The sequence below is a fragment of the Atractosteus spatula genome, chromosome 27 (genome assembly GCF_055471065.1).
Source record: "Atractosteus spatula isolate fAtrSpa1 chromosome 27, fAtrSpa1.hap1, whole genome shotgun sequence".
NCBI lineage: Eukaryota > Metazoa > Chordata > Actinopteri > Semionotiformes > Lepisosteidae > Atractosteus > Atractosteus spatula.
In genome coordinates, this window is record NC_142732.1 from 9,779,006 (window position 1) to 9,805,398 (window position 26,393).

At 48.4% G+C, this 26,393-nt stretch overlaps 1 protein-coding gene across 7 annotated transcripts; it reads right to left on the bottom strand.

Moving 5' to 3' along the window:
• Positions 1 to 532: 532 nt before the first annotated feature.
• On the bottom strand, positions 533 to 24,057 carry LOC148814373 (hepatocyte nuclear factor 1-beta-like). 7 transcript variants are annotated; one of them, XM_088907203.1, is made up of 10 exons: positions 23,505 to 24,057; positions 19,566 to 19,765; positions 18,208 to 18,478; positions 16,336 to 16,574; positions 9,503 to 9,663; positions 8,004 to 8,145; positions 7,470 to 7,661; positions 6,101 to 6,219; positions 5,768 to 5,812; positions 533 to 3,278 (listed from the first exon to the last, which is right to left on the bottom strand). In XM_088907203.1, the coding sequence occupies exons 1-10, from the start codon at positions 23,876 to 23,878 to the stop codon at positions 3,258 to 3,260; spliced, it is 1,764 nt and encodes a 587-aa protein (XP_088763329.1). In that variant the 5' UTR covers positions 23,879 to 24,057; the 3' UTR covers positions 533 to 3,257. The 7 variants fall into 7 exon arrangements, with proteins under 7 accessions (XP_088763329.1, XP_088763332.1, XP_088763328.1 ...); XM_088907206.1 differs by having other exon boundaries at positions 7,470 to 7,676; positions 18,208 to 18,397; positions 23,505 to 23,993; XM_088907202.1 differs by having other exon boundaries at positions 7,470 to 7,676; positions 23,505 to 23,993.
• Positions 24,058 to 26,393: the final 2,336 nt, after the last annotated feature.

Sequence of the window (26,393 nt, forward strand, 5' to 3'; positions counted from 1 at the left end):
GGCACATTCCTGACACTTTGGGACAACAGCTTCATAAGGAGGCCGGTCATCTGGAAAAAAACCCTGAAACGTTGGTAGGGTGAACAGCCCTTCCACCCCAGAGCCGATGAACCCTTTCAAGAGCCGAGTCAGTGTTGGCTTGGGCAGACTCGCACTCGCAGGAACACGCCAGGACACTCTGGGGAGGATCAGACTGCTGTGCACCTCGAATCTTTTTATCCCAGGAGACAGCGTGGCCGGATTGCTGCAGAACGATTTAAATCCTAATACTTCCCAGAGCACAGTTTAATTTCAGCTTCCGCATATTTATAACCCTGTCAAAAATCTAATTCTAGGACAAACGATATCACAGTTACAGTGGCATAGCATATTTAGGTTCGATGCTTTCAAGAAAGAGCCTGTAAATGTAAAACAAATACCACACAGCCTGTCGCTAACGGCGCGAAACACTCTGCTCTTTCGCTCGTAAAGATCTGTGAACATTCAAGACAGGAGGGAAAGAAAAACACCAAACTGCAGACAGCACCGTTCACTTTTGGAAAAAAAAATGTTTACTTGAAATATTCACTTTACAACAAAGTATAAATATGATTTTAAAAGATTGATTTCCATTCTTTTATACAAAAATATTACATCAAGAGAAGATCAGTTCCAGTGTTTTTGTCCTCTAAGTATAGAAAAGTTAAAGTCCCTCAGAGATCTCGGCAGTGGCTGTCTTACACATGAAACATGAAAAAAAAAAGAAACGTAGCTGTGACCTTTTGAAAGAGTGGCCTTTGTACAACGGAACATATTTATTTATGTGCGTACAAAGTCATGGCTCTGAAGTTTTTACCTCAAATACAATCTGGAAAGGACTTCAATTCTTAATGCATAAAAAAAAAACTTTTTCATATTTACAGGGTTTTGGGAACATTATGAACCTCAACTAAATCAACCACCAGCAGGTTAATTAATACTGCCTCTTTGGAAAAAAGAAAAAGCATCAAATTATTTTCTTCTCAATCCTGTGATTGTTACACAATCCCGACTAGTTATCGCAGTTATTGCGTAAGTAACACTGTTCATCACAGAATGTCCCGTTTCTACAGCGCCTCAGTTTTGACCGTGGAACTGCAGATCCCGGTCACCAAGCGCCTCAACAGTGCGTCTGCAGACCGTCCCCTTGTCACAATCACTGACCTTGTGCTGCTTTCTAATTATCAGTGCCTATTATTTGTTGGATATGCAGGGAGGTGTAGAGAAGGAGGTACAGGTGGGGTCCGTGTCAACTCATTGAAACTCTGGGAAGCGCAGCTTTCAACTGGGATGGATTTGAAAAGTCCAGGTTCTCTGCTGGCGTTACGTGATGCCGCGCCGGTACTGGTCTTTTTCATTGCCGGTCTGGCTGAGCTCTGTGTGACCTCCAGTATGTACACAGAAAGACCCACCACCTGCCCTTACGGCTAGTCACATCCAACAGCCTTTCAGTGGGGGTGGAGTACACTCCCAGCAGAGACCCTGTCTTATTCTCTCTTGCTCCTTATTTCCCCAGTATTGTGCAAACATCGATATCAAAATGAAAAAATCACGATGTCTACATGTCACAGATTTTGCTCTGGAGTGAAATGAAATCATTCCTGAGCTACTGTTTTGAGACTTGAGGCTCCGGATTCGGAGTCCTGAGCAGTTCTGCTCCCTGGTCTTCCCCCCCCTGTCCAGTTAGCAGACAGGGTGAGGGCGAGCGCCTACAATTCCGCCGAACCAAACCCCTTTACCGCCTCACGAAGAACGGCAATCTCATCTCTGTTAAAGCGAAGCCTTGTCAGTCCTCGGGGATTAGTGTCGAAGAGCACTAGCTCCTGGTCTTCATTGAATTAGCGGCTTCGGGGGCGTTTGATATCAGAGGTAAACAAGCAGTGGTCTATTTTAATGAAAGGTTGTTAAGGCTCGGCACTGGGGGTGGGATATTGTGTATACAGCCTCAAAGCTCCTTCGGTCTGCGATGGTCTGGGGGTGAGGGCTGCTCCTCTCCTACCAGGACTTGCTCCTGGATTTTTGGAATGTCCAGGTCCCCCGAATCGCACCGCTCTGCTCCTCAAGACAGCAGTGCAACGCCCCTACACAGGTTCCTGGGGAATGGCATCACTGTAGCAGGACTCAAAGGAGCCCCACTACATATATCCACACACGCGCAGGATGCACAGGGGGCTCTGATGGAGAGAAAGGTGCCCAGTGGTGCCTCACCCAGCAGAAATACAGTGTCAGAAACGCACGATTTGTGAAAAAGATATATGGAAGACTTTACAACATAACAGGCATCCAAAATACAACCGCTGTAAAATAAAAGCGTTACAACTTAAGTTCTACCACTCTACCACCGAGGCAGCACAGGGCAGCTGAATAACCTTGTGATTGTCATACAATGAAGTTTCTTATTAGCGAGAGTCAGATTTGTAATATTATTAGGATTGTCGGTAATCACTGTGATCACTATCGCCACTGTCTCACAGGCGGCGGGTGTGTGTGTGAAGGCTCCCCTCCAGTCTTCTCTGTGAGGAAGCTGCAGGCAGGGGTACAGAGAGAGGCTGGAAAAAGGCGCAGGGTCAGTGGCTCAGTCCACCCAGCTCTTTCCAATATACTCAGTGCCTCACCATTTTTCCTTTGGTGCCTTGTCCTAGAGGCATCACACTGCACCCAACAAGAAATGGTCAAGATTGATCTTCTTCTGCAGAGGGCACCCAGCTCCGCCTGACTCCACCCCTAACAGCCTGGTCTCTCCTCCAGTCCCTCCTCACCCCGCCGGCAGTGTGTCCACTGCAAACAAGACCTGCGTCCAAAATTCCTCTCTGGCTGTTTGTGATTTGTTCTGCTCGGGAGTAAATGACAAAAATCATACGTACGTGCCGACTTTTAAGGACAAGTCGTTCTTGAAACAAAAGCAAACGTAGCTAAGACTGCACAGAATAAGAACACTGTTGGCACAGCAGTGTAGAAAAAGCAGGAGTTTCCAACTCCAGTCATCTCCTTGCCACTGGGCGTCTGTTATTGAATGTCTTTTACAAGATAAACTTGCAGTTTTTGGTTGTTTTTTTTTGCTTTGTGTCTCTTCTCTGCCCCTCAGGGCTCCATCTCCTGTCGCTTCAAGCCTGGCCAGTTGAACGACGCATCGCCCGAGTCCGCTGGTTCCACTGGTTAGGGGTTGCCAAGGTTACGGAAGAGATGTTGTGGAAAGCATGCTCTGGTTGCTAGGCGCAGAGGAAGTCAGGTGTGTGTCCTCACCAGGCTTGTAATGGACACTACAAAGACGACACAAGAAGGAGAGGGGGGCCACAGACAAGAGAGAGGGACATGAAACAAAGGGTTTAATCTCGTGTCCCCGATTTTTGACTTGCACAAAAAGATCACTAACAGGTGAGAGGAAAAAGAAAGCGTTTGACTACTCTTTGAATAGAGGATAGTTAACAAGAAAAGGTAGCCCCCTTCTGCAAACCAAAATCTGATTCATTTCATTTCAAGTGGGTTAAGATGAGAAGTCAATAACCTTCTTGGTCCTTGACTTAATTTGATGCAAGACACTCAAGCAGGTTTAACTACACCCGACCAAATATTTTTATTTGCAAAACCTCCTCTTCTTTCCTTACTCAGCATGTAGGGTGGTTTGAAATGGCTATTTTTGTGGAGATGCATTTCTGTTCCTGAGGATGGGTTTTGAACCCGTGGTGACCCACTGGCTGGTAAACACTGTGGCCTGATAAGGTGGAGCCCAGGGCAGACCTGTACACAGTCATTAGGAGCAGGTTCCCAGAGTAGGTTGGGGAGGTGATTGTGTAAACACCCCCCAGAGGTAATAAAACCCAGGCTGGGCTGCTGTGCAGATTTACACCAGCTAGTCCAAACAGGAGGTCCTGATAAGGGAGGGAGAGACCCCCCCCTGGAATAGACAGGTGAAGGAATGAGAAGGAATGCAGAAACTGAAGCAAGATGGCTTTTCAATTCTACACAAGTAAGACACTATATATGTGCCAAGACAAGTCTGCTCTAGTTTCCACCTCAGCCAGCCACTTCATGTCAACCGACCCACAGTTGAATCCAATATTTCTATCTGTAAAATCCATAAACGAAGCTCCATTCCCCCACAGCCCTCCGGACAGCCGATAACACACCCAGACCAATGTTTGGGGCACACACTGCCCGCAACGCGACAGCTTCGCAAGTACAGTACTGTGCTGCTCAATGGTGACCCCGAAATATTATGCGGCAGTATTATGTGGGGTGCCTGACCTCTCCTCTCCCTCCTCTGCAGGAGGAGGTGCCTCCAGCCCTGCAGGCAATGTTTCTAAGATATCGTCAGCTGATATTTTCCGATGGCTAAAATAATTCCCTTGCAAGAGCAAAAGATTAAGCACATGTTCAAGAAACCCCTACTCTTTGAGCACACCAGTGCTTTAAACCAAAGAAGCAATTGACTTTATATGGCCAGCTGATTAAAACGTGCAACAAATATTGCACACATATCAAGGAAATCAATTTAAAATAAGGCGAGATCAGCAATCTAAATAGAATGCTTTTGTTTACAGAACAGATCAGGATTTTCCAGCAAAGCCAATGCTCTGAGACACTGTTGGAAGGCCCTGAGATGCGTCCTTAAAGGCAGGGGCAGTAATTAAAAGGTCCCCTGAACGGGGGTAGATTGTACAGTAACAGGGCAAAAATCACAGGTAGCGGCACACAGGTACACAGAGGAACAGCTGGGAATTTTATCACCAGAGATCGCCGGACATTTGCAACCACAGAGGTGCAACAGCAGGGAGGTGATCTGAGATGTTTATGTTTCTATTTTTTTTGCGAGCAAAAAAAGCAGAAGGGCCCAGCTTCAGCTGTGCTCCGAGAGCGTTTCAGCAGCGTGGGAAATTGAGCGTGTGAAAGAGACGAGCGAATCCTCCAAGCCAGAGCGATCACTGTGAAGACTAAAGTGCAGTGGGAAGAGCAGTAATTACAGGAGGCCTCCCTCGGCCCTGCAAGCTGGGTGTGAGCAGCCAGCCGGCCGAACGCAATCCCCTCTCAGGACTCTTGATTGAGCTGAGAGGACATTTCCTGTTCTCAGGCGGCCTGCCCGGGCAGCAGAGTCAGCTGAGCGTGAGGCAGAAAGCGAAAGGAGGCATAATTAATCAAGCGCAGTTCGGGCTGAGCGCACGGCAGATTGATTGATAGGGACTTTCAAAGGAAATAGAATTCCGAGGAGTACCGATGCGCCCGATTGGCCCACTGATTGAGATTTGCGAGGGGGGGGGGGGAAGCAGGGTGAGGTCAGCTGTGGCACTGGAAGAAATGTAAGACTCTCGTCTCCCTCTCTCCTGACATCCTGTGAAATCGGCTACAAGCGGATCCCCTGAAGCAAACCAGCCTTGCCCAGATTTCCCTGCGTTCAACTAGATTGGAACCAATCAGCGTGCTCTGTCCTTCACAGGAAGACATCTTTTTAAAACCTTGTTAACGTCCGAGCAGGACAGGACCACTACATGGGCGTGAAATAATATTTGGTCAGGTGGCCATGATTCTGAGTTGGCGGACAGAGGAAGCACCGCAAGAGAGCAATTTAGAACTGTGCTACAGAACATTGCAGTTCAATATTTTACATTTTTCCTTCTCAGTTGCTTAAATTAAAAAAAAAGAAAAAAAGAACAGAGCCCCAGGAATGACCTCACCAATGCATATTCATTCAGCTTATTAATTGGTTAATCTTTCAAAGTTGTGGGAATTAGTTTAGTTATTGAAATGTATTTACCCAGGACAGCCCACCGAGTTGCATCAACTTGTTTACAGTGGAATCCTAACGTGACAGGAATTGAACAAGACATCACACAACAGTCATAACAGCACCCGCACGCCGCACGGGGGCGGCGTGCAGGTGCACAACTCTCACAAGCGCGCCCGGCCAAGCCCGCTCGTGGAGCTACGCCGTGCAAAGGCAGGGCGAGACGACGGAACAAAACATCGGGCCTGGACCACAGATGCAGATGTTTTGTTAGCCAGCGGGTCGGCTTGCGGTCCTTAAGGCCGCAGGTTAGAGGACGCGGGGCCTGAAAAACGCAGGGGGCGCGGCGGGTGGGAGACTCACCTGCTTGCTGGAGGGCATGGAGGCGAGAGTGCTGATGCTGCTGGCGTCTGTGACCACCATGGCCGAGGGGTAGCGCGAGGGGTGGGAGTACTGGGGCGGCTCCTGCTTGTGCGAGTACACTGCACCAGACAGAAGAGAACAACCCTCAGGACAGGTCCTCAGAGCACCGGGCCGCTCACGAGATACAACCTGCCCGCGTGTGAAGGACACAGGGAGCAGCAGGCATTCCTGCCTGCTGATGGGGCTCGTGCAGGAGGTCTGTTTGCCCCAAAACAAAAGGCCGAGTCGAAGGCAGATGCTGGCTTGTTTCACGAGGTCAAGGCTCTGCACTCTTGACACTTCAATCTGGCTGCCTTTCAAGGACCCCAGAGTGACACCACGCTGGAGATCACTGACGTGATCTGACCGACTTGACAAGAATCTCATGGGCCGCTGTTCCAATTCACAGATTCCTGGAAAACCTGCAGGAATCCGGCACCCCCAGACCGGGGCTGGACAACTGCCGATACAGGACGAGACTTCCGGAAATAGGATTGGTCAACCAGGGAGGCAGCCAGGTTTAAAATGACATTATTGAACCAGTTGTCTGCTTAATTGGCCCCATTACATCCTGCAACCCCCCAGATCGTCAGCAAGTAGGTTTTTGAAGGAAGGTGGGATTAAATCAAAACCTGTTCCCTCAAAGTTAATAACACACCCATTGCTTCCTGGTGACACGGGTTCTGCAGGGCAACAGAAACCAGCCTGCTGGCACTGACATCGCAATTGGGGATTGCAATGAATTTTGCAATGAATTTTGCAACAAACTGAATTACAGAAAAACTTCAGATTTAATCCAGTTAAGCAGTGCTTCCCAAACTCTGCATTATCTCAGTTGCGCTGCGGAATCGGAAGAGAGTGTGTCCAAAAACTGGATCAGGATGTTTGCGTAGCGCTTTCCAGCTACAAACCAGATATTAACAGTTCTGTTCACTGCCACAGGTTCACGCTTCACAAATTCTAGTCAAAAAGGTGGACCGAAATGTTTCTGATTAGTCTAGGTTCCATTTCAAAATAAACGTTATTAATTGCCGAGTGATTGCAATTGGCCGATAATGGATGATGATTTTAAAAGCACCTGGTGTGCCACAAAACATTAAAGCTTTTAATCGGGGGGTGTTGAAAGAGTTTGGGATGCAGCCACCCCCACAGGGCTGGACCAAAATGGGTTATAGCCCTCCAGTCCCATTCCTAGGGTTCACAAGATGGAGGGGTGGGCTGTGGGCGGGGTCAGGGCGGGGCATGGGCGAGGATGCAGGAGGGGCGTGAGTGGAATGTGGGCGGGGCGAGGGCGGGGCATGGGCGAGGGCAGGGGCGGGGTTAGACTCACTGTGCGAGTTCTGGAGCTGCGTGACTGTGGCCATGAAGGGCTGCTGGGCCATGTGGCTGGGCGACTGCTGCATGAGGCTCTGCTGGTGGGGGCTGTGCAGTTGCTGCGGGAACTGCACCGGCTGCAGGGCGGCCAGGCCGCCTGTCACGCTGTTGATCACCGGCACGCTCTGGGCCTGCGACGTGTTCAAACCTTGGAAAGAGAAGACTACGCTTAATGACTTTTCGATAGGCTACCTGAAAACGAAATGCGGTCATTTATTTCTTAGGGTTTATTAGGCTTTTTGCAGTAACCATCAAGCCAGTGCATAAAAGACAACAGAATGTATTAGAATGTTCTCTCTTTAATACGTACCTGCATGTTGCTAATTCTATATCAGTGCAGCACACAGGTTGATACTAAGCTCCATTCCTCTGTAGCTCCTAGATCATGTCAGATAGGATCTAGTTTGAAATCTAGTTTTGAAAATTTTGCTTGATACAGTGATGGAAGACTAAACTGACTGTGTCTATACATAAGGTGTTGCACACTTACTCTGAGCGATGGCCATGACCCCCGACAGCGGGGTCATGATGAGGTTCTGCGTCTGCTGGTGGCCGTGGTGGGAGGACTGGGACAGGCTGTGGATGTTGGTCAGGGTGCTGACGGGGGGGAGCCCTCCTCCCGACACCGAGATCTGGGGAGACAGGCAGAGACATGGGGGTCAGACAGCAGCAGGGCAGCACGACAGGCAGGACATGGTCTCCTCTTGCATGGCGCCCCGTGGGCTAGGATTTGGGGTCTGTCCTCTGCAGGAAACGGGGTGCACCAGAATTTCAGGCGAAACTCTTACAACTGGCCGAAAGGCAGCAGCTACTTTCAGGCGAAAACCCAGACCGCGTGAAACCCTGTTCATTCACACCCCGAGTATGTGCTCCTAGATCTCTCTGTGTGGGTGTGTGTGTAGGCAGGCAAAACAAATCCTGACAGTGTGTTAGTGTGGCCAAGCCACACTTGTCAGGTCAAGAAACTGAGGGGAAACACAGCGCCTGTAAGACCTGCGTCTGTCCTGACGGAGGGAGTGCAGGACGACAGCAGAGGCCAGTAATGTCTGCAGCCTCTGCGTTCCACTAGGCCTCTGCTGTCCACAGCCAGCATGCCAGAGGTCACGAGAAATGGTCAGGTCACAGATATGACAAGTCCCAGGACAGGACAGACTGTACCGTGAGAGAGCACGAGCCAGCAGTACAGAACGGAGCACCCTGTCACACATAGCCCTCTCCTGAGCTACAGAACAATACAAGAAGTCTGCTCATGCACAGCCTGCTGCCGCTTCTACAGGAAGTAAACGCTGCCGAAGAGTTCAATAGCTAGCCCTGAGGGATGATGGGTTACAGCAACAAGAACCGCAGATACAGGGCGACACACTTCTGCCTGCACAGCAGGGTGTCAGGCAGGGAGACACAAGGCTCTTGTCCACCAGGGGCTGCAGAAGCAGGGCAATACCAAACCCCCACTGTGGTTAAAAAGGCCCAAGGACTAAGCATTCACCCCTTTGAAAGTGGAAGCACAACATTCACAACATCTTTTTTCTGTCTGCGGTTACTTTAAGATGAAAGAATTTCAAAACTAGAGCCGAGGTGTGTGTGTTGGGGGGGGGGGGGCAGTTTCTTTCTAAATTCTTTTTTTAATGCTCCACATTATCGACTTCTGCCGTCATTATCCGGGCAAAACAAACAGCGCCCCACCCACACCACGCTCTTTACAAGGTATTTAATCAATAAAACGAGAATGTTCCATTGTCAGGTTTATTGGCGTGTCGCTGGCTGGCTGTGCCCCCCTCTTGCAGCTCGGCCTACTCCCTCGCCAGCCCCTGCTGTCCACTTCCAGCGCGCACAGCCCACAGCACAACGAGCCCATTGTGTGTGCGCGCCTCTCAGCCAATGGCTGCAAAGCTCTCTTTCCGGCATGTTGTTCTCCTTTTAAAGGGACCACAGGCCGCCCTTGTTATCTTATCAGCCCTGCCGAAGCCTGGTGGGCCCAGGTGTGCTCACCATTTTGGCATCAGGTGACAGCAGGCTGTGGCTGGGGTCCAGGCCTCCCGGTGACACCTGCTGTAAAACCGATTGGCTGGTCGCCATGACGTTGTTGCCGTGGTGACTGATGGTCGTCGAGGAAGTGACCTCGCTGGCTCCCTGTTGGCTGTACCTGACTCCTGCAGAGAGACAGAATAAAGAATTAGGCCCACTATATAGATATAGGACGTCATAAACATTGTGTCCCAGTCAAACTTCATGAGAGTCATGTGCAGTTTTGAGTAGCAGGACTGTGCATTCCAATCACTTTCTCCACTGCAGTGCAAATGCATATAGCCTGACAAATGCAGAGCAGGGCGCAAGACAAGACTCCCGCTAGTATTTTGATTCACTTCAGGATTTGTCAGCTTTAGATTATTGTGCAAATTTTAGAGATGATAAGTGCAAACAGCAGTTTATGCATTATCAACTTGTCTATGCAAACGTGTAAGGAGATACTGTTTAACATAAGGTAAGACGCACTGCGCTAGCTTACAGAAGAGCCTGCTGTTCTCAGTAAATACTGAAATGGGTGAAACGTTTTTTTGCAGTGGGATTGTAGGCGCTGTAGGCACACAGGGAACCCAAGGGCACTGTTGTTTACACACTGCTCAGAGCAAACAAAGCCCACCTGAGACCCTCCCCCTCCTAAAATGGAAAGCAAAAAGCTGGAGCCTATCCTGACTGAGATTTTGTAAACGGATCAGAAAATTGCAAAACCTGTCAAGGAGATGCAACACTTTTTACTATATTATCTATAACATATAGATAAACAGAAGGCGTCGTGAGATTTGTGATGCGGCCCTTTTGCCTTAACGCGGGGGTATCCAGCGTCCCGTTTCTGCCTGAGCCAGCACCTCTGTCTGAAAAGACCCCGAGACCAGACAGCCTCCGGGTTTTTCAAAAGCCAAGATCACAAGGACTTAAGGTTTCTCAAACTGATGTCATTTAAAAAAAAACACCGTAACAACAAAAAGAACCGTTGCAAACCATAAGACTCTGAACTATAATTGCATTAAACGCGTTAAGGTTTTTCAGCAACCTGTTTCTATCTTGAGCGGATTTCTATACCAGCTTGAACAGCGCGAGGGAGTAGTCTAGATTGCTGATGGAGGAGGAGGGGGGCGTATCCCATGCCATAGTTTTGTTATTTTTCCTCTCATCATTGATTTTTTTTCACGTTTCCCACAGGACAGAGCCAGTGGGCCCTCAGGAATCCTGCATCTCCCCTTTAATGAAATGAACTCGGGCCAGTCTCCTGCCACTCCGATATGAGCAGAATAAACATTACACAGTCACAACCAATGTCAAACACATTCTCATGCTGTATTCCTAACCTCACGCTGAGACTCCCACCCAGGGTCCCCTGTCAGGTGAGCAGACAGAAGGACAAGCTGTTTATACAGAGAGCGAGACGGGAGGCGGGGGTTCCCAAACCACAGCCTGTCCTACGCCTGGACACAGCAGCGGCCGCTGGCACCACCAGTACCATCTTCCTACTCCAAGCCTCCACGCCCACTAATATCCCAGGAGTTTGATTTCCCCAGTGATTTGGAAAGAAATCATTTTAGGTCACTGGTGTGCAAAGAAACGGCTGCCCACTGATTTTCTGCCCCACAACTTTTGGGAGCCTGACACGCAAGATGGATCAGTGAGGATTTTATAAATACGTGGGCGCTGGTCAGATGAGTAAGCCAGCCTGCGAGGTGCCCTGGGCTGGAACTGGGACAAGAAGTCTGAGGGTAACGATGAATAAACCGCTGGATTTTTAAGCGACGGAAACGAGCATATGCCAATTTAAATACTGGCCGGTACAACCCAAGACAGGAAGGGAACTGGTCCGGTAAACACAGAGTGGACAGTTGAGGGTTATTCTGTTAAGTTCTTGGCCACAGTAATTGATAATCTCCAACGATCATCAACAGCAAATGACTATTATGCTGGACTTCATGTGCATTTTTAAACAAAATGCCAGATTTTCAATCCTGCAGCTAGATTAAAAAATTTCTAAATTATTTCCACTTATAAATAAGTGGATATTATATAATAATCAGAAACTTTTCCAAAGGAGACCATGGCTGCCTAAGCTCTCAGGTTGCCGGTTCAAATCCCGCGGCCGGCAGAGGAATCCCACTCCGCTGGGCCCCTGAGCAAGGCCCTTCACCCCAGCTGCTCCAGGGGCGCCGTATAAATGGCTGACCCTGCGCTCTGACCCCCAGCTTCTCTCCCTGTCTGTGTGTCTCATGGAGAGCAAGCTGGGGTCTGCGAAAAGACAATTCCTAATGCAAGAAATTGTGTATGGCCAATGAACTGATCTGATCTTATCTAAAGAGTAGTCCACTTCAGTTTGCAGGTCTCAGGGCAGCCAGTGCAACTTAATGAAATTGTCAGAGCTGCCTATATATTTAGCCACAGTCTTCCCATTCAGAGCCAGAAGAAAGCCAAGAGGCAGGACTCTTTCATCCACACAGCCCCCCCTGCCACAGCCAGTGAGGAGCTGTCCTGACCTTACAGCCATTCAAAGGGGCCACGGGACATTAAGATGTACCAAACATGGCGATGACACTCCCCTGCGTCTTGTAAACACCAGTAAAAACCATAAAACACTTCATCGGTTCTGTGACCTGCTGGCCAAACAATGGCTGAGGGCTCATAAACAGACTTTTATTTTACAGCTGTGTCCCTTGTAAAAGTGTCACGGAAAGGGCCCGGCTATTCACTGTCCCGTTTTCATCTGGCAGTAATTCACCAGCAACAGACCCCTGCTCGGCCAAGAGGGCTGGCCACGGTGTCTGGGAGAAGAGTCCTCTGGGGCTGGGCCTCTGGGGAAGGGGGGCTCGGGACAATAGCTCCCTCTAAAAAAAAAGCAACACGCCTGCCCCATCCTTAAAAACCACTTTCGACAGCCCCTCCAGCACATCGGCATGGTGACGCGGTGGTTTAGTTCTGAACAGTACAGCTCGTTGCACATGAATTGGTAGCAGGGTTGTCCAGTGCTGGTCCAGGCAGTCCAGGTTTTCCAGGTCTCAGTGACCGACTGCTTTAGCTTGTCGAGAGCCAAGCTGGGACGAAAACCTCCAGACACACCAGGACTGGACGTCTAATGGACGAACAACAAGACTCCCTTTCATTCCGTGAGAAACAAAAGGCCAACCGTCGCCCTGCAGATGATATGTTCTGAGGCACTGGTGGTCACTGCTCCACCCCAAAAAAAACTCAGACCTCCCGGGTTAGAGCTGAGCTTTTATTTCCCCAGAGCAATCCAATCCTGGGCTGCTCCAGACAGATGAGCTAAAAGCAGTACAACTCCGACCAAATCCGCCCGCACCCTGTCCAGGCCAGAGTGCAGGGCAGGACTCGCCGCACGCTGAAAGTGGACAATCGCAGCACCATGCTGGACGGCCCATGTCAGGAAGACGAGTGATCACAGTCTTCTTCTAACGGGAGGAGGAGGGGATGGAGCTCCTAGCTGTTCAGCGACTCTGCAGGACCCATGTAATATCAAAGGACTGATTAACATCCCCAGGCAGAGCTGATTCTACTGCGCCCACCTGCAAACAGCAGCCCTCCCACGCTCTGCAGGGTGTAGTGGGCTTTGTGCCTGTGCTCCACAGCCACAGGTATAGATGAGGGAAGAGGCAGCTTGCACTGTTCTCATGCACAGCCTGCCTGGAGGGGAGAGGGGGGACAGGGCTCTGCACTCATGACTCCCCTGCTCTCACTGGCTTTTTGGGGTCTTTCTGACATTCTTGGGATGAGGGGGGAATTCATAGCTTTTGCACTGGAGTGCACTTGTACTCCTTAATGGGGGGTAAAACTGACCCATAGAGAGAGCATACGTTAGTATGAGATAGCTAGCAGCTAGTAGGATGTAGTGTGGAGCAGTGATTAAAGTTTAAGACTCGGGTTCAAACCCCAGGTGGGCCACAGCTGCTGGACTCCTGAGCAGGGTCCCTCACCCCATTTGCTCCAATAAATATCTGGTTGTATAAATGCAAGCAAATATCAGTTTCCTTGGATGGCGATGGCAGCCAAATCATTAAGTAATTAGTTAGAAGCGGGCTGTTTTGCTTCACGTGTGCTCTGCTCTCTGCTCTCTGCTCGAACCTGCGTTTCAAGCCAGCCCCCGCCCTGTACAGAGCGGAGAACAGGAGGCGACTTAAAAAGAGGGCAGACGCGCTCTTTTGGGGAGCCACAGCGAGGACCGGCTCGTCGTCTCTGGTCTGCGGGCCAGCGCTCTGTGCTGAGAAACGAGTTCCCTCCCAGGATAAACGCGCGCTCTTCTGCCTGCTGTGTATTCTTCATACACCTACAGATGTGCTACACATTCGGCCAGTGCCATACAGAAACAGGGCCCTGTCTGTCCTCTATTTCAGTACGTCAATCCCTAGATATTGCCATTTATTTTTATCCAGAGATAGTCCATGATACCTTACAGGGCCTGTACAGGAACTCCTGAAACTAGCAGTAAGGAAGCCCACATAAATATCTCATACTAACTGGTACAGTGGAGGAGCATAATACATATCTTGAAACATGCAAATACATGAATACAGACATGCACATCATGCAAAGACGCTTGCTTTGTAGAATACAGATTTGTACAAAGACTGGCAGATTTTTTACACTCACCCTGGACTACCCAAATACACAGCAAAGCCCCTGCATGCTGCCCTCTTCAATAGAAACACCAGCATCAATGAAAAGGCCCGACTGCAGCAGTCTCCCCAGATCCGACCCTGTGACGACCCCTTTGCGGAAACTAAGACTCTTGTGTTTCGGAGAGGGAGGGGTGTCCCGAAACTTTTTTTTTTGAGGGAGGCTGTATGAAGCCACGGGGTCATCAGTCCTGTCTGGCCCGAATAGAGCCCATATAGCCGAGGACAGCTCCTGCTGCTCCAGTCTGCTCGCTGTCTTGGCATCTATATTGTAGCCCATAAAGGGATGGGACTCTTAAACTGCCCTCCCCAGCCCAGCAGAGATAAATGAACCCGGGTTACAGTCATTGCGGTCCTCTAATATGCCCAAGACAATGGCACCCCAGGGGGTGAATGGGTATAGTGTAGAAAAGCCAGGGGAGCCCCTAATCAAAGGGCAGGGAGATCTAGTAGCCAGGGATTTTAACTGTCAATTAAGCATGCATAATGCAGACAACGCCATAGCAACGTGCTGGGCTGCCTGCTGGGACATTATTGTAAGGCCAGGGTCTGACACTGGAAAACAGCTGATGCTGCTGAGGGGATGCTGGCAGGACGCCTTGTAAGCGAGCAGCCCACGGCGGAGGAAGAGTTCGGGGGGGTTGGGGGGGTCTTCCGCCGGCCGCAGCCCCCCCGCCCCGCGAGGGAGTGGGGTCACACCCTGACCAGGTGCGCCTGGGACTGCGGTGCGGGCGAGAGGATACCCGCAGCCGCATAAGCTGAACACGCACTCGACGACGCGTTTATTCCGCACAGCGGCTGGATCGCGCCGACATGCAGAGACGCAACCGAAGCCGACACGCGACACCCCGCAGTCGAGCTCAGGGGTGCAGATCGAAAGAAGCATTTCTCCGAACACTTGACCCAAGTCCCTCCACGTTTGACTGAAATGGGTGCAGAAATGTAACCAGAGCTGCAAAGGACCGTCCTGTGCCAGTAAATAAATATTTTTCTGATGTGGGCATCTGAAGAGGTTATAATATAATTTGCTGAATAATAATAATCATATTAGACCTGCTTGATTTATTACTTAAAATGACATATTTAAGAAAAGTGGCATTTGGCTCAAATTCCAGCAGACTTGAAGTACTTTTACACCCCAGTGCAATGCTTCCTGACCCTGAGTTCTCCTCAGAACTGCAGAGGAGCTGGTCTCTCCCTGCTGACCCCAGGCTGACCCTAGCTTGACCCCAGTGCTTGTCACAGTCCTGCGCTCCTTTATTGAGCTCCCTGTCCTGCTGACTTTGGAGTTTAGATTGCAGGTACAATGTGGATTGTCCTTCGTGTGATTTCAGAACCCACCCCCCCACACCCCCGCGGAATCACAATAGAATTTACTCAGCTCTCAGCTCCTCACTCTCTCTTGTCTTCTACTTATTGATCACCCGTTCTCTTTCACTCTCTCTGTGATCGATTTTTCTTTTGACTTCTCTGCTGCATGGCCTCCGGCCAGCACCAAGACCATTTGCACAGTGCACCACACATTACAAATGGGTTCGAGAGCCACAGGTTAGAAAAGGCAGAGGTCCTCATCTGCGCCCCCAGCCTGTGCTGTCCCACTGTAAACTCGTTATCAGGCGTCATCACCGCACAACATGCACTACGGCTAAGAGGAGCTCCCTCTATCTACTCGGGTAAAAAGCACCTTTTCCAGTTTCTGCGGGACTGTTTTTAGGTTTTACCAATACAGCCTTATTGCCACTGGAATTTCTGTACTGAAACCACAACCGCCATGGCCGCAGAGCCGATATTCTGGGATGCCGAACACAAGCCGCGAGGGGCTTACAGCAACCAAGGGGCGGGTCTCCAGAGTCCACAGAACACATGCATCGCGGTCTGGATCTCTGCACGGAAACCCTCACCGACACCAGTGGGCAAAGTCTCCGTTTATGACTCGCGCCGCACAAAGTACAGAGCTCCGCGCACGCAGAACGAGCCCCCTTCGGCAATCTCCAAGACAAGATGCTTCCCAGACAGCGGGAGCCGGACAACGCAAGGCTACAACGCTCACGGAGGTCAATGCCCGACAGCGGCCCCTCCCGTTCCAGCACAAAGGCATCACGCGTGTTCACAAAGCACCGCGCATCCGGGGAGGGTGCGGGAGACCGGCCTCACCTGGCATCTTGCTTGGCGGGGAGGTGCTGGCCGGCGGCTGGTGCGGGGAGCTGTGCGACAGGAGGGGGTTCATGCCGTGGCTGGGCGCGCCGCTGTAGGCGTCCATGGCCAACTTCTGGCGGAAGGCTTCCTCTTTCCGGCGGTTGGCAAACCAGTTGTAGACGCGCACCTCGGTAACCAGGTTGGAGCCCAGCCCGTGGGCCTTGGAGGGAGAGACGCCCCTTTGAATGCACTCCGCTCTGCGCAAGGAGGGGGAAGAGACAACAACATTTCAACAGAGCGAAGCAGGCTGGGAGCTTTTTGTTTCCATTTCCCAGCATGCTCTTGCAACTCGCGGTGCAGTGGCTCTGTGGCTCAGGATCTGCGCCTGTGGCTGGAAGGTTGCCGGTTCGGATCCCGCGGCCGGCAGAGGAATCCTACTCCGTTGGGCCCCTGAGCAAGGCCCTTCACCCCAACTACTCCAGGGGCGCCATATAAATGGCTGACCCTGCGCTCTGACCCCAAGCTCCTCTCTCCCTGTCTGTGTGTCTCATGGGGAGCAAGCTGGGGTATGCGAAAAGACAAATTCCTAATGCAAGAAATTGTGTATGGCCAATAAAGTGATCTATCAGTCTATCCAAGTAGCTGACTGTAGCCAGGACTAAATCTCGGACTTCCGGTGACCGTGCCTGTTCTATGGAATACCCTTGCCCAGACCCTACGAGAGACTCTCTTCCAATCCAAACTTGAAACGCACCTTTCCCCACAGGGTCAATGTCTGGTTGCCCTACATTCTGTCTGTATAAACCTGCCTGCTCTTGTTTTATGTTTTTTCTTTTACTTTTTATTGTGCTTCCTTTCTTTATCACTACACACTGCCATGTCCGTGGGCTAGGAAAGACGCATTCTAAATAAGATGGTGTTGTAATTCAAGAACTCCCGGGCAAATGCGCACGCGCCAGGGGCGAGATTAAGGTGGGTGGGGGGGAGGGGGGCAGCCCCAGAATATGGGCAGCTGCTCCCAGCACTCCCTAGCCTGCGACAACCCCAGTCTTGCCCAAGCGCAGCTCACTGCCACTGCCTGGCACGCTGGCGTCACTAACAGGAAGCAGGCCTCTGCCGTTTGTGGACTCGTTTCCTGGATACCAGCGTGACCAGAAGCCCTCTTTCTGAGACCTAAAATATCGGTCCGACCGGGATTTATAAAATTCCAAAAATTGTCCGGGATTTTGTGTTGCTCATTCCTCAGATTGTGTAAACAAACACAGGCCTGCATATTTACGTTCGTTCCACGCATTACCAGTAGATGTTTTGAACTGACACGCAGTGCTGCTTGAAAAGGGTTTTTCTGTGTGTGTGTGTGGCTGTTTTTATGGCCGTGAAAAACGACAACGTTTCACTTGTTTCATTATATTTCAAAACGTTTCGTTAAAATGGATCATTTTTGCAACCCATGAGGACAGCTCCTAAGTTATGACGTTTTTTCCTCAGATGTCAAGGCTTTTGTGGTGTTACAATGGAAGAAAACAAACCTTTTAAGTTTCAAAGAGGGCTCCGATTTTGGTTTTTCCTTGTTTGCCATTCAGGAAGAGCAATAGCAACCCTGCCACCGTTTAAATATTTACCAAGACGTTTAATAATAACTAGAGAGTTGAAATTGATTTTTGTGATTGGGAACAGTAATCAAGATTCAGGAACCTTGGAGGCATGTGTCGATTCTTTCTTCCTTGAAAACCAAACTATGGTCACCCTGGGGGTCCACAGCGCCCGAGCTGGCCTCCCACGGAGCAGGAGGAGAGAGGCGCGCGGTGCGACCGGAACGATGACCCCAGGCAGGCCCCACCCCCCCCCCACCCCAAGACTCTCCGCGTGCGCCCCGACGCCCCCTCTCACCTGTTGCACTCCTCCACCAGGGCCTCCCTCTCCTCTTTGCTGGGGTTTTTCTGGCGCTCGTAGGCCTGGTAAAGGATTTGCTGGGACGCGGGCCCCCACTTGAAGCGGTTGCGCCTCATTTTCTTGCTGGCGGGCTCAGCCCCCGCCTCCTCGGCCATCCCGGGCTGGCCCTGCCCCTGCTGACTGAACTCTGGGAAAAAAAACAGCACCTGATCCTGATTGCCTTTGTCTGTCATATTGCTGTCAGACCCTTGAACTGCCTGGTTGAACTCTGCAAGAAATAAAAAAGGGGCAACATTTGATCCGTCTCACAACAGCAGCAGCAACAGCAGGAGAGAGAACAGAAGGTGCAATTAGCTCCTAACAACGATGAGGACAAAATACAACTAAGGCTCCGAATGTCTAGGCTGCTTGCAAAAAAAAATCAATTCAATGCTACTGGTATTTTAACAAACTAAATATCAATGAGATACATTTGTTGCACTATAACACGAACGTTGACCTCAATTGGGACACTTTAAAAGCGTTCCCGTTCGCTTCCAAGAGAAGATTTCTCAATGACTGTTATAACAGCCCCTCGGCCACGGCGAGGGGTAGCGCGACTACAGCGATTTTTCTGAATCTTTTCATTTACCGCTGCGACTCATCACCTCCAGCGGCAGTAAACTCCCTTGCGATACTGTGAGGCGACAAGTGTTAGTAACTCAGGCACGACTGACAATTAGTGCCAAAGGCGCGGAGCCGATAACAGCACCTTCACAATTAGCAGGAAGTTGTTGTTTTAGTTTTTTTTTTACCGATGCCTAATGTTTTGTTTTCATTCAGACAAATGGGTTCTAAAGGTTGATGAGAAAATCAGGAAGATAAAATGTTTTTACGGTCGCCTGGGAATAGCAAAGCACCATTGAGGCTTACCCCTGGGGCAGAAGAGAACACTAACAATTTCTGTATTGATATCTGCAAAAACTTATGAGCTCTTTGGCCGTAAATGTTAGTTGTAGAGGGTGAGGCGTGCATTTTGCTTTCAGTTCAGATCCGTTTATTTGTCTTATGCATAAGTGCAATGAGAGGCTTATTTGCATTCAGTCTAACATTCAATCGGAGTTTCTGTTTCGTGTTCCTAAATCAACACACAACTGTACTTGTGTAAAACTAGGACCGAACTATTCGGTCCGGTACCATTCCGATTGAATGTGAGGCTGAATGCAAATTAGCCTCTCATTGAACTTGTGCATAAGACAAATACATTATTGATCCTATTAAACCTATGAAGAGCCGCGTTCCAGCGTTGACCGCGCTTGTAACAACATTCGGTGGGAAAAAAACAACACAACGAAAATCTTCCAATATGGACTTACGTCTGAGGATCTCTCGCTGCTTCCTGACGTACCACGTGTAGAGCGCCGCTCGCTTCTGCGTCTTCATGGGCGTGCCCTTGTTCAGGTGCTGCGACAGGTGGGACTGGTTGAGCCCCGTCACGTCCACCACCTCGCGCTGGGGGATGTTGTGCTGCTGCATGTAGCCTTTGATCATGCGGGCCGCGCGCCAGGGGTCCTCGCTGGGGTGGCACAACACGAGCAAGGGGTCGTCATTAGCGCCACGCGAGACGGTTACCAATACAATGACCAGCCGTGCTCTCGCACTTGTGGTTCTGACCTGTCCCCCATTTCCTTCAGCACTGGTGTACTGGTGAATTGCACGGCGTACCCGCGTGAACTAGTCCCCTACAGCATCAGAGGTGACCCGGTTTAAGATCTGTAGTCTTTCACCACTGGAGAAAAAAAGGGTCATTTTCTGCAGACACTATGAAGTGCTGCTTTTCCTATTTTCTGTCACGGTGAAGAAAAAGATCAAACTCGAATGGGATTCGGCCTGGTTATTTATAGGCGAGCAACACACGTCACAAGCGAGCAGGCCTGGGTTCTCTCTCATTCTCGCGTCTGTCGGTTCCTCTCCGCCTTTGGTTATTCAATTTTAAAACATTACTGTAGCGCTGTTCTATATACACAGAGGTACGAGGATGGTGGGGGAAATTCGTGTTATTAACACCCTGTGGACGTCCCACTAAAACAACCGACTCGCCCACTTAACATCTATTGCCACCCTACAGCCCGAATAATTCAAAAGTATCTGAATTCCGTCACAGCCTACCCGAACAAAAAGACAGCCATCATACAGCAAGCGATGCAAACACAGGACACTTTCGCAATTGTGCACAAATAGTTCTGTTTTTCCAAGAACAGCCGTGTCAGTTATTTATATATGTATAAGAAGCACAGACCGCCGTCGAACAGGCTAAAAACGTTGGAGAGTCACGTAACAGCAATCTCTCTCGCCCTTTCTGTAGGCTGGCACGTCGAGCTGAAAGCCGCCGGTGCCTACGCCTGCCACGAACACCCGTGGAAATCCAGGCGCGTCTGAACTCTGCCTCCGGGAGGTGAGAAGGCCGGTCCTCGCTGGGACGGGATTATAAACGGCAGCAGAGAAAAACGCCCGCGACGTCTGCATACAGTCAGACTGAAGTTTAAGTGAATTTGCCTCAAGATTAAAGAGGCCCCGAAGAACAAAACAGATGACTCTTTTCACAGCTCTTCCGCACGCTTGAAGAGCCGGGAGATTAATTACGGGGCGTCTTGACGTTTTCGATCTAATTACTCCTGTGGATTTGTTTATTTGATCCGGCATAATTTACAACTAGGTGTCTGGAGTCATTTTTAATGCACAATATACGATTTTGGTTAGGCCACAAATCGTAACGTCGCTTAACCTTTTTTTTTTAGAGAAACCTCACCCGGACTCGGCGAGCCTTAACCAGAGAAATGATTTAAAATCACCCGCTTAAAACGTCTCCATAAATCCCCAAAAACCTATACCGCTGTATATAACATATAGAGCGTCTGTGAACCCGGGACATGTTTGAGAACCCGCATTGTGTCGTGGTATTGATTCCAGGGAAAAAAATAATAATACATTTTCAAATTAAACGAGACTCTACGTGATTTCGTGCACCGATCCGACAGTCCCTAGTGATATTTAAAAGTCTGCAATATATTGACATAATTAGGATAAAAATACAACCGGTACCTGTAAAATCTAAAGAACCGTGATTGCCACAATAAGACGCTACATTACACGTCTGCATTAAAAGCGTGTCAGTCTTTCCTTCTTGTTATCAATTGACTACAGATCCGGATACGAGTAACAGCACGAGCAAGAATAGGGAAATTTATAGAAATTCCACCAGAAAATTAAAATAAAACAGAATTCAACAAAAGGAAAAAAAATAGAATAAAAAGTACCGATTCCCCGCATTTTCTGGTCTCCTTTATAAACTTCAACAGACGATCTTGATAATACCTATTTACTTTGCGCATTTCATTAAATACGCCACCGTTGTATAAATATTAAAGTAACCAATTACAAATTCCGATAACAGATCTGTCGGATCGAAAGGCGATCATGTTCACGGAGGTCCGAATTTTCGGAGAAGGTTCCTACCGCGCTCGGCTCAAGGTGTGCTCGTTCGTCAAGGGGCTACAGCAACATCCACACGGTCCGCGGTCCGGCTAGATTGAGGGTTGAATTCGCCTCGGTTCTAGACGTTTGCTAACCCAGACAGGACTGTTTGCCTTGGTGAATACCGACATTTAAGACTGCGCGTCGGAACAGCTTGTTTATAACGCTCGGCAATGAATAACCAGGTCTCCATTCACCCTAATCAAACGCTATTGTGTGTCTTTCAGTTGATGATTTATAGAATAAAATTAATAACAACTTTGCTACACGTGCTCCGGTTTCTATTCCTTCGCCTCTCCTGTCACCCGCCCGGTTTGGCCAGGTCGTGTTGAAAGGCCGCTATATGAATGTTCAGGAAAAAACGGAATATTTCATCCCGTTTTCAGAAGGCTAAAATATACAAAAAAACAAAGCCCCTCTGACACTTTTTTTCACAGAAAAAAACAAAAAGTAAGACGCCTCCCTGGCTAAACTTAACGACAGCTCTTAGTGATGTTCTAATGCAGAATAACGTCGATTATCAATAATAGTGTGCTTTTTATTCGTTTACGTTAACTTTTACAATTGCTGGTTCCGCCGTGCAGGCGTGTGACAGATACACAACAGTAGAAATTATGAAAATGTTTTCAAATACTCTATATTCCCGAGTTTGGTAGAACCCAGAAAATAACCACAATTACAAAATATAGGCTTATCATAAATAGAAAGGTAATTATAATTTATTTCCATTGCAGCGCTAAATAATAATGAAAATCAACTCTTCTGTCGTTTCGACGCCGGTGGTATGGCAGTCTGTGCTGTGGTAGTTAATAATAAATTAGATTGCTCTTATTTAGTTGATATTTTGCTAAGGTAAAGAAATCATAAACTATTTAGATAATTAGTAACTGGAATGTGATCGTACAAATACCGGCGGGTTGTTTTAAATTTGCAAAACGTGAGAGACATTTTTCGGAAATCCTAGCGACGTGGTCACTCCTGGTGTGATTTTTCATATCCAGCAAAAAAAAAAATATTTTTATTTTGGATTTTTCCTGTACCTATCGGGCGTGTCTGCGTGCGCCCCTGATACGGACAAATGCTCTGTAGCTAAATTTATAATTTACCGTACAAACGTTTTACCGTTTATTCACTGTAATGCAGACGTTTACCGACTTCTCTCGGTTTGGCAGTTACGAAAACAAGTTTGCCTTGCATGAACTTGTTAATGGAAAAGATTGCTGCACTTCCGAGCCGTCCAAATAAAACGAAAAATACGGATGGGAGGATAAAATATCCGTAATGAAGTTTAAAAAATAACACGCGAATATTTATAGGCTTTGGTTAATTGGAATGGTTCTTGTCATCAAGTTTGTTTTTATTGAAACCCGCTCCATCTCTCGCACTTGTTGAACGCGTCTACTAGATTTTAATGTCACTACGCGCTTTTAGGGTTTCTCAGAAAAAAAACTTCCGATTATTTACGGTGATTTCAAACATCAAATAATTTTTAAAGGAAGGGGTATTTCAAATAACGAAGATTGAGAAATGTTTAGGTGTGGAACTATAGATATATATGCAACATATCGCAGAACAAAACAGGGGAAAAAATTAATTTGGATTTTAACTGGATCGTTTTAAAAAACTCTAAATTGCTGCCCTCGTTTCCTAAAATGACATTTTAGCAAAATACAGCCGAGTTGTTCTTGGAAGCGGGGAGATAACTGTTTTTGAACGGGTACATCTGCTCGCCACCAACCCCCCCAAAAGGACCGGGGCACCGTCGCGGACGTGAAACTCACTTCAACATGCGGTCGACTTCTGCCCTCTGCTCCGCCGCCTCCTCGGTGTTGAGCGACTGGAGCTCCTTCAGGATCGGCGGGGTGTCGAAGTCGTCGCCGTCCTCGGAGCCCTCGTCGCCGGACAGCTTGCCGCCCTTCCCGTGCCCGTTGGTCAGGGTGTGGAACACGGGCTTGGCATCCGCGTCGCCGCCGCTCAGCTTGGAGCTCGGCGGCGACATCTGCAAGTTCTCCAGCTTAACTCCAAAGCCGTTGGGACTGGGGTCCAGGTCGTCCAGCGCCTGGATCAGGACCTCCTTGGTGACTCCGGAACTCAGCAAGGCGCTCAGGAGCTCCTGCTGTAGAGTGGTCAGTTTGGAGACCATTTTCTCAAACATTAAAAAACCAAAAAGGGGGAAAAGGAAGAGGGAAAAAAAAAGAAATAAAAGAGAAAAGGGGAACGAAATGTTCTCTTTCTCCCCCGTGTGCTTTCCTCTCTCAATAAGCACCTGCTGCTTCTCAGTTAGGTGGTTTGTGTCCCTGGAGCTGAGAGTGATTTAATTTGCCATGATGTTCTGTGAAAGCCATATAAAATATGGTAATGAGTGGGCCGGCTGACTTGAATCAGTATGCAAACGAGGAGGGAGAAACTGGGCCCTATTGACTGAGCTGCAGGTACGCTGAATTCCCCTTGTTTGTTCTAGATCACTGGCCCTTTTATTGGCAGGGTTTATCAGCCAAACTTCAAGATGAACTTTGGACCTGGTTGGGTAAATGCTTTCGTGAAAGGGGACGGAACATGAATGCGTCTTTCCTGGAGTTTGTTGTTGTCAGTATTTCATGAAATCCCAGTCCCAAACTGGACACAATCTGAACATAATAATAATAAAGATGAAAGCCTGTATCGGGCTTAAATTTTCCAGCTTTAATATACTTCCCTCGTGCCAACACTAGTAGTTTATGTCGTTTATTTTAACGTGACTGTTACTGATGTTGTCGCTGTTGCTGCGGACGGCAGGTGATGTTTGGCAGACAGTGCCCAGGTACTGCCGAGAACAGGCAGGCTACGCCACAAGAGGACACAGGGTGCAATTAATCGAATTGATCGGCGCCGATCTCGATCTCTTGAACCGAATCCACAAAGTCGCGTTAGCGCGCGTTAAAAGGTAAGAGCGGGCGAAGCACCTTCTGTGATCTTCGGCTGGACAGCTGAAAAGCCCAAATCCAGCGGCTACAGCCGAGCCCAGCATCTGTCTCCGAGTCCTGCAGCTGAAAAAGAGGGCCCGAGGCCAAGATTATCTGCAGCGTGGGTTCTTGATTACCAATAATAACATTACTCAAGATAGCGGCTTTTATCACCTCGAACGTCCAACACAGTCGAGGCGTTTATTTTCTGTGGATTTTCGATCTTGAGTAATTGTCTAATCCTTTCTTGATCAATCGTTTTAAAAAAAAAATCACATTAAAAAAATCGTCACCGCGGTTTAATCTGGGTCTCTTTCTCGCTGAAAAATCTGAGCCGCAAAACAAAATCTCGCCAAGATATGGGAATAAAAGCCTTTCAAAAGCTCTTCGTTTCAATCGGTACACCAACTCGCTTATTTAACGTCGTCTGCTTCGACATACTCCGTCGTGGCTCTGAACAGGTTAGTAAACTCGGTCATGGAGATAGAAGTGGGTTTAATCCAGGGTTTGTGACTTCATCTAGATAAGGAAAACTTCAACCAGTTTGTGTTGCATGGTTCTGTTTTGTCTGCTGTTATCGTGATGAATCAAATTAGTGCACGACACGTTATTTACATCCATCCTGATCAATCGAATTACTGCTTTACAAAAGAACGAAACAGAGTGAACTAGTTTCCACACAGCCTGTCGGCCTACACTGGTCCAACAGGTCATTACAGACAGGAGAAAAACTGCGCATCAGCCTCCTGTATTTCTCGTCTTCTGACGCTTTTGGGTCCGATACAAACTCGCTTCAGAAACAGAAGGAAATCAAGAGACCCTGCCTATACAAAATTAATTAAAAAAAATAGAGAAATAATGCCTTGACAATTCAGGAACCGGTGGGAAACGAAAAATACCACACTGATCCGTTTGACTGCCCCATTTTCTTTCTTATTAGAAACGGAGCAACGCAATTTAATTCCACAGACACTCAGACTGTCTCTCTGGTCTGGTGTTTATTTTCAGCGCCCAGTAAAATCGCCGGTGTCACTGTCCAAGCCGAAGGTTATCGATACAACAAAATGCTGCAACTACAATTGTATCATTGAATAGTCATTTATTTAGCGTATAATGTTTTATAATTAGGGATAAAATATACGATCCTGCGATGCCAGCTCTATCACTATGAAGCATAATTCACCGAACTGGGTTTTGACCGCTAGTAGATCAGTTTTTTTGTTTTTGTGTGCCTTGTATTTTGTGTGGAAGAACGGACCAATTTCTTAGAAGGAGGATATAGCTACACTGTTTTCAAATGTAAGATTTGGTTATATAAAATATTAAAATCTTCAATAAACTAATAATCCGAGATTATTTACAACTGTTTACATTGCAAAACATGACCGCGCAAATGCGGTCAGTAAAAATGTATCTTATCTATAATATAGATATCTCAAAATCGAATCCTATTTTGCTTCGTTCGCGTACAGGCGTGAAAAGCGAGGTTTACTACTAATTTGTTCAGAAAAAAAAATATCCCCCGATGTAAATACGATGAAGTTGGTCTAAGACTTCCCAAAGGTCAAACAACTGATGAACTTGTGTTTATTGGAAATCACAGCGAGGCCTGGCAGGGACTACTGGACAGCACACGGACTGTCCCACTGAGAAAAGTTTAAAAAAATAATGAACAAAACACTTATTTCAAATCCCAAAACAGTCAATCAAGCTTCGACTGTAGGTTGT

What these genes read in the sequence shown, in the direction of transcription:
- LOC148814373 (XM_088907202.1), bottom strand. Translation starts at nt 23,878, where the DNA reads ATGTTTGAGAAAATGGTCTCCAAACTGACCACTCTACAGCAGGAGCTC. An exon ending in GCAGCGAGAGATCCTCAGAC is followed by an intron (nt 18,479 to 19,565) that starts GTAAGTCCATAT and finishes TATTTCTTGCAG; the next exon opens with AGTTCAACCAGGCAGTTCAA. An exon ending in AACTCGGTGGGCTGTCCTGG is followed by an intron (nt 3,279 to 5,767) that starts GTAAATACATTT and finishes TCGTCTTTGTAG; the next exon opens with TGTCCATTACAAGCCTGGTG.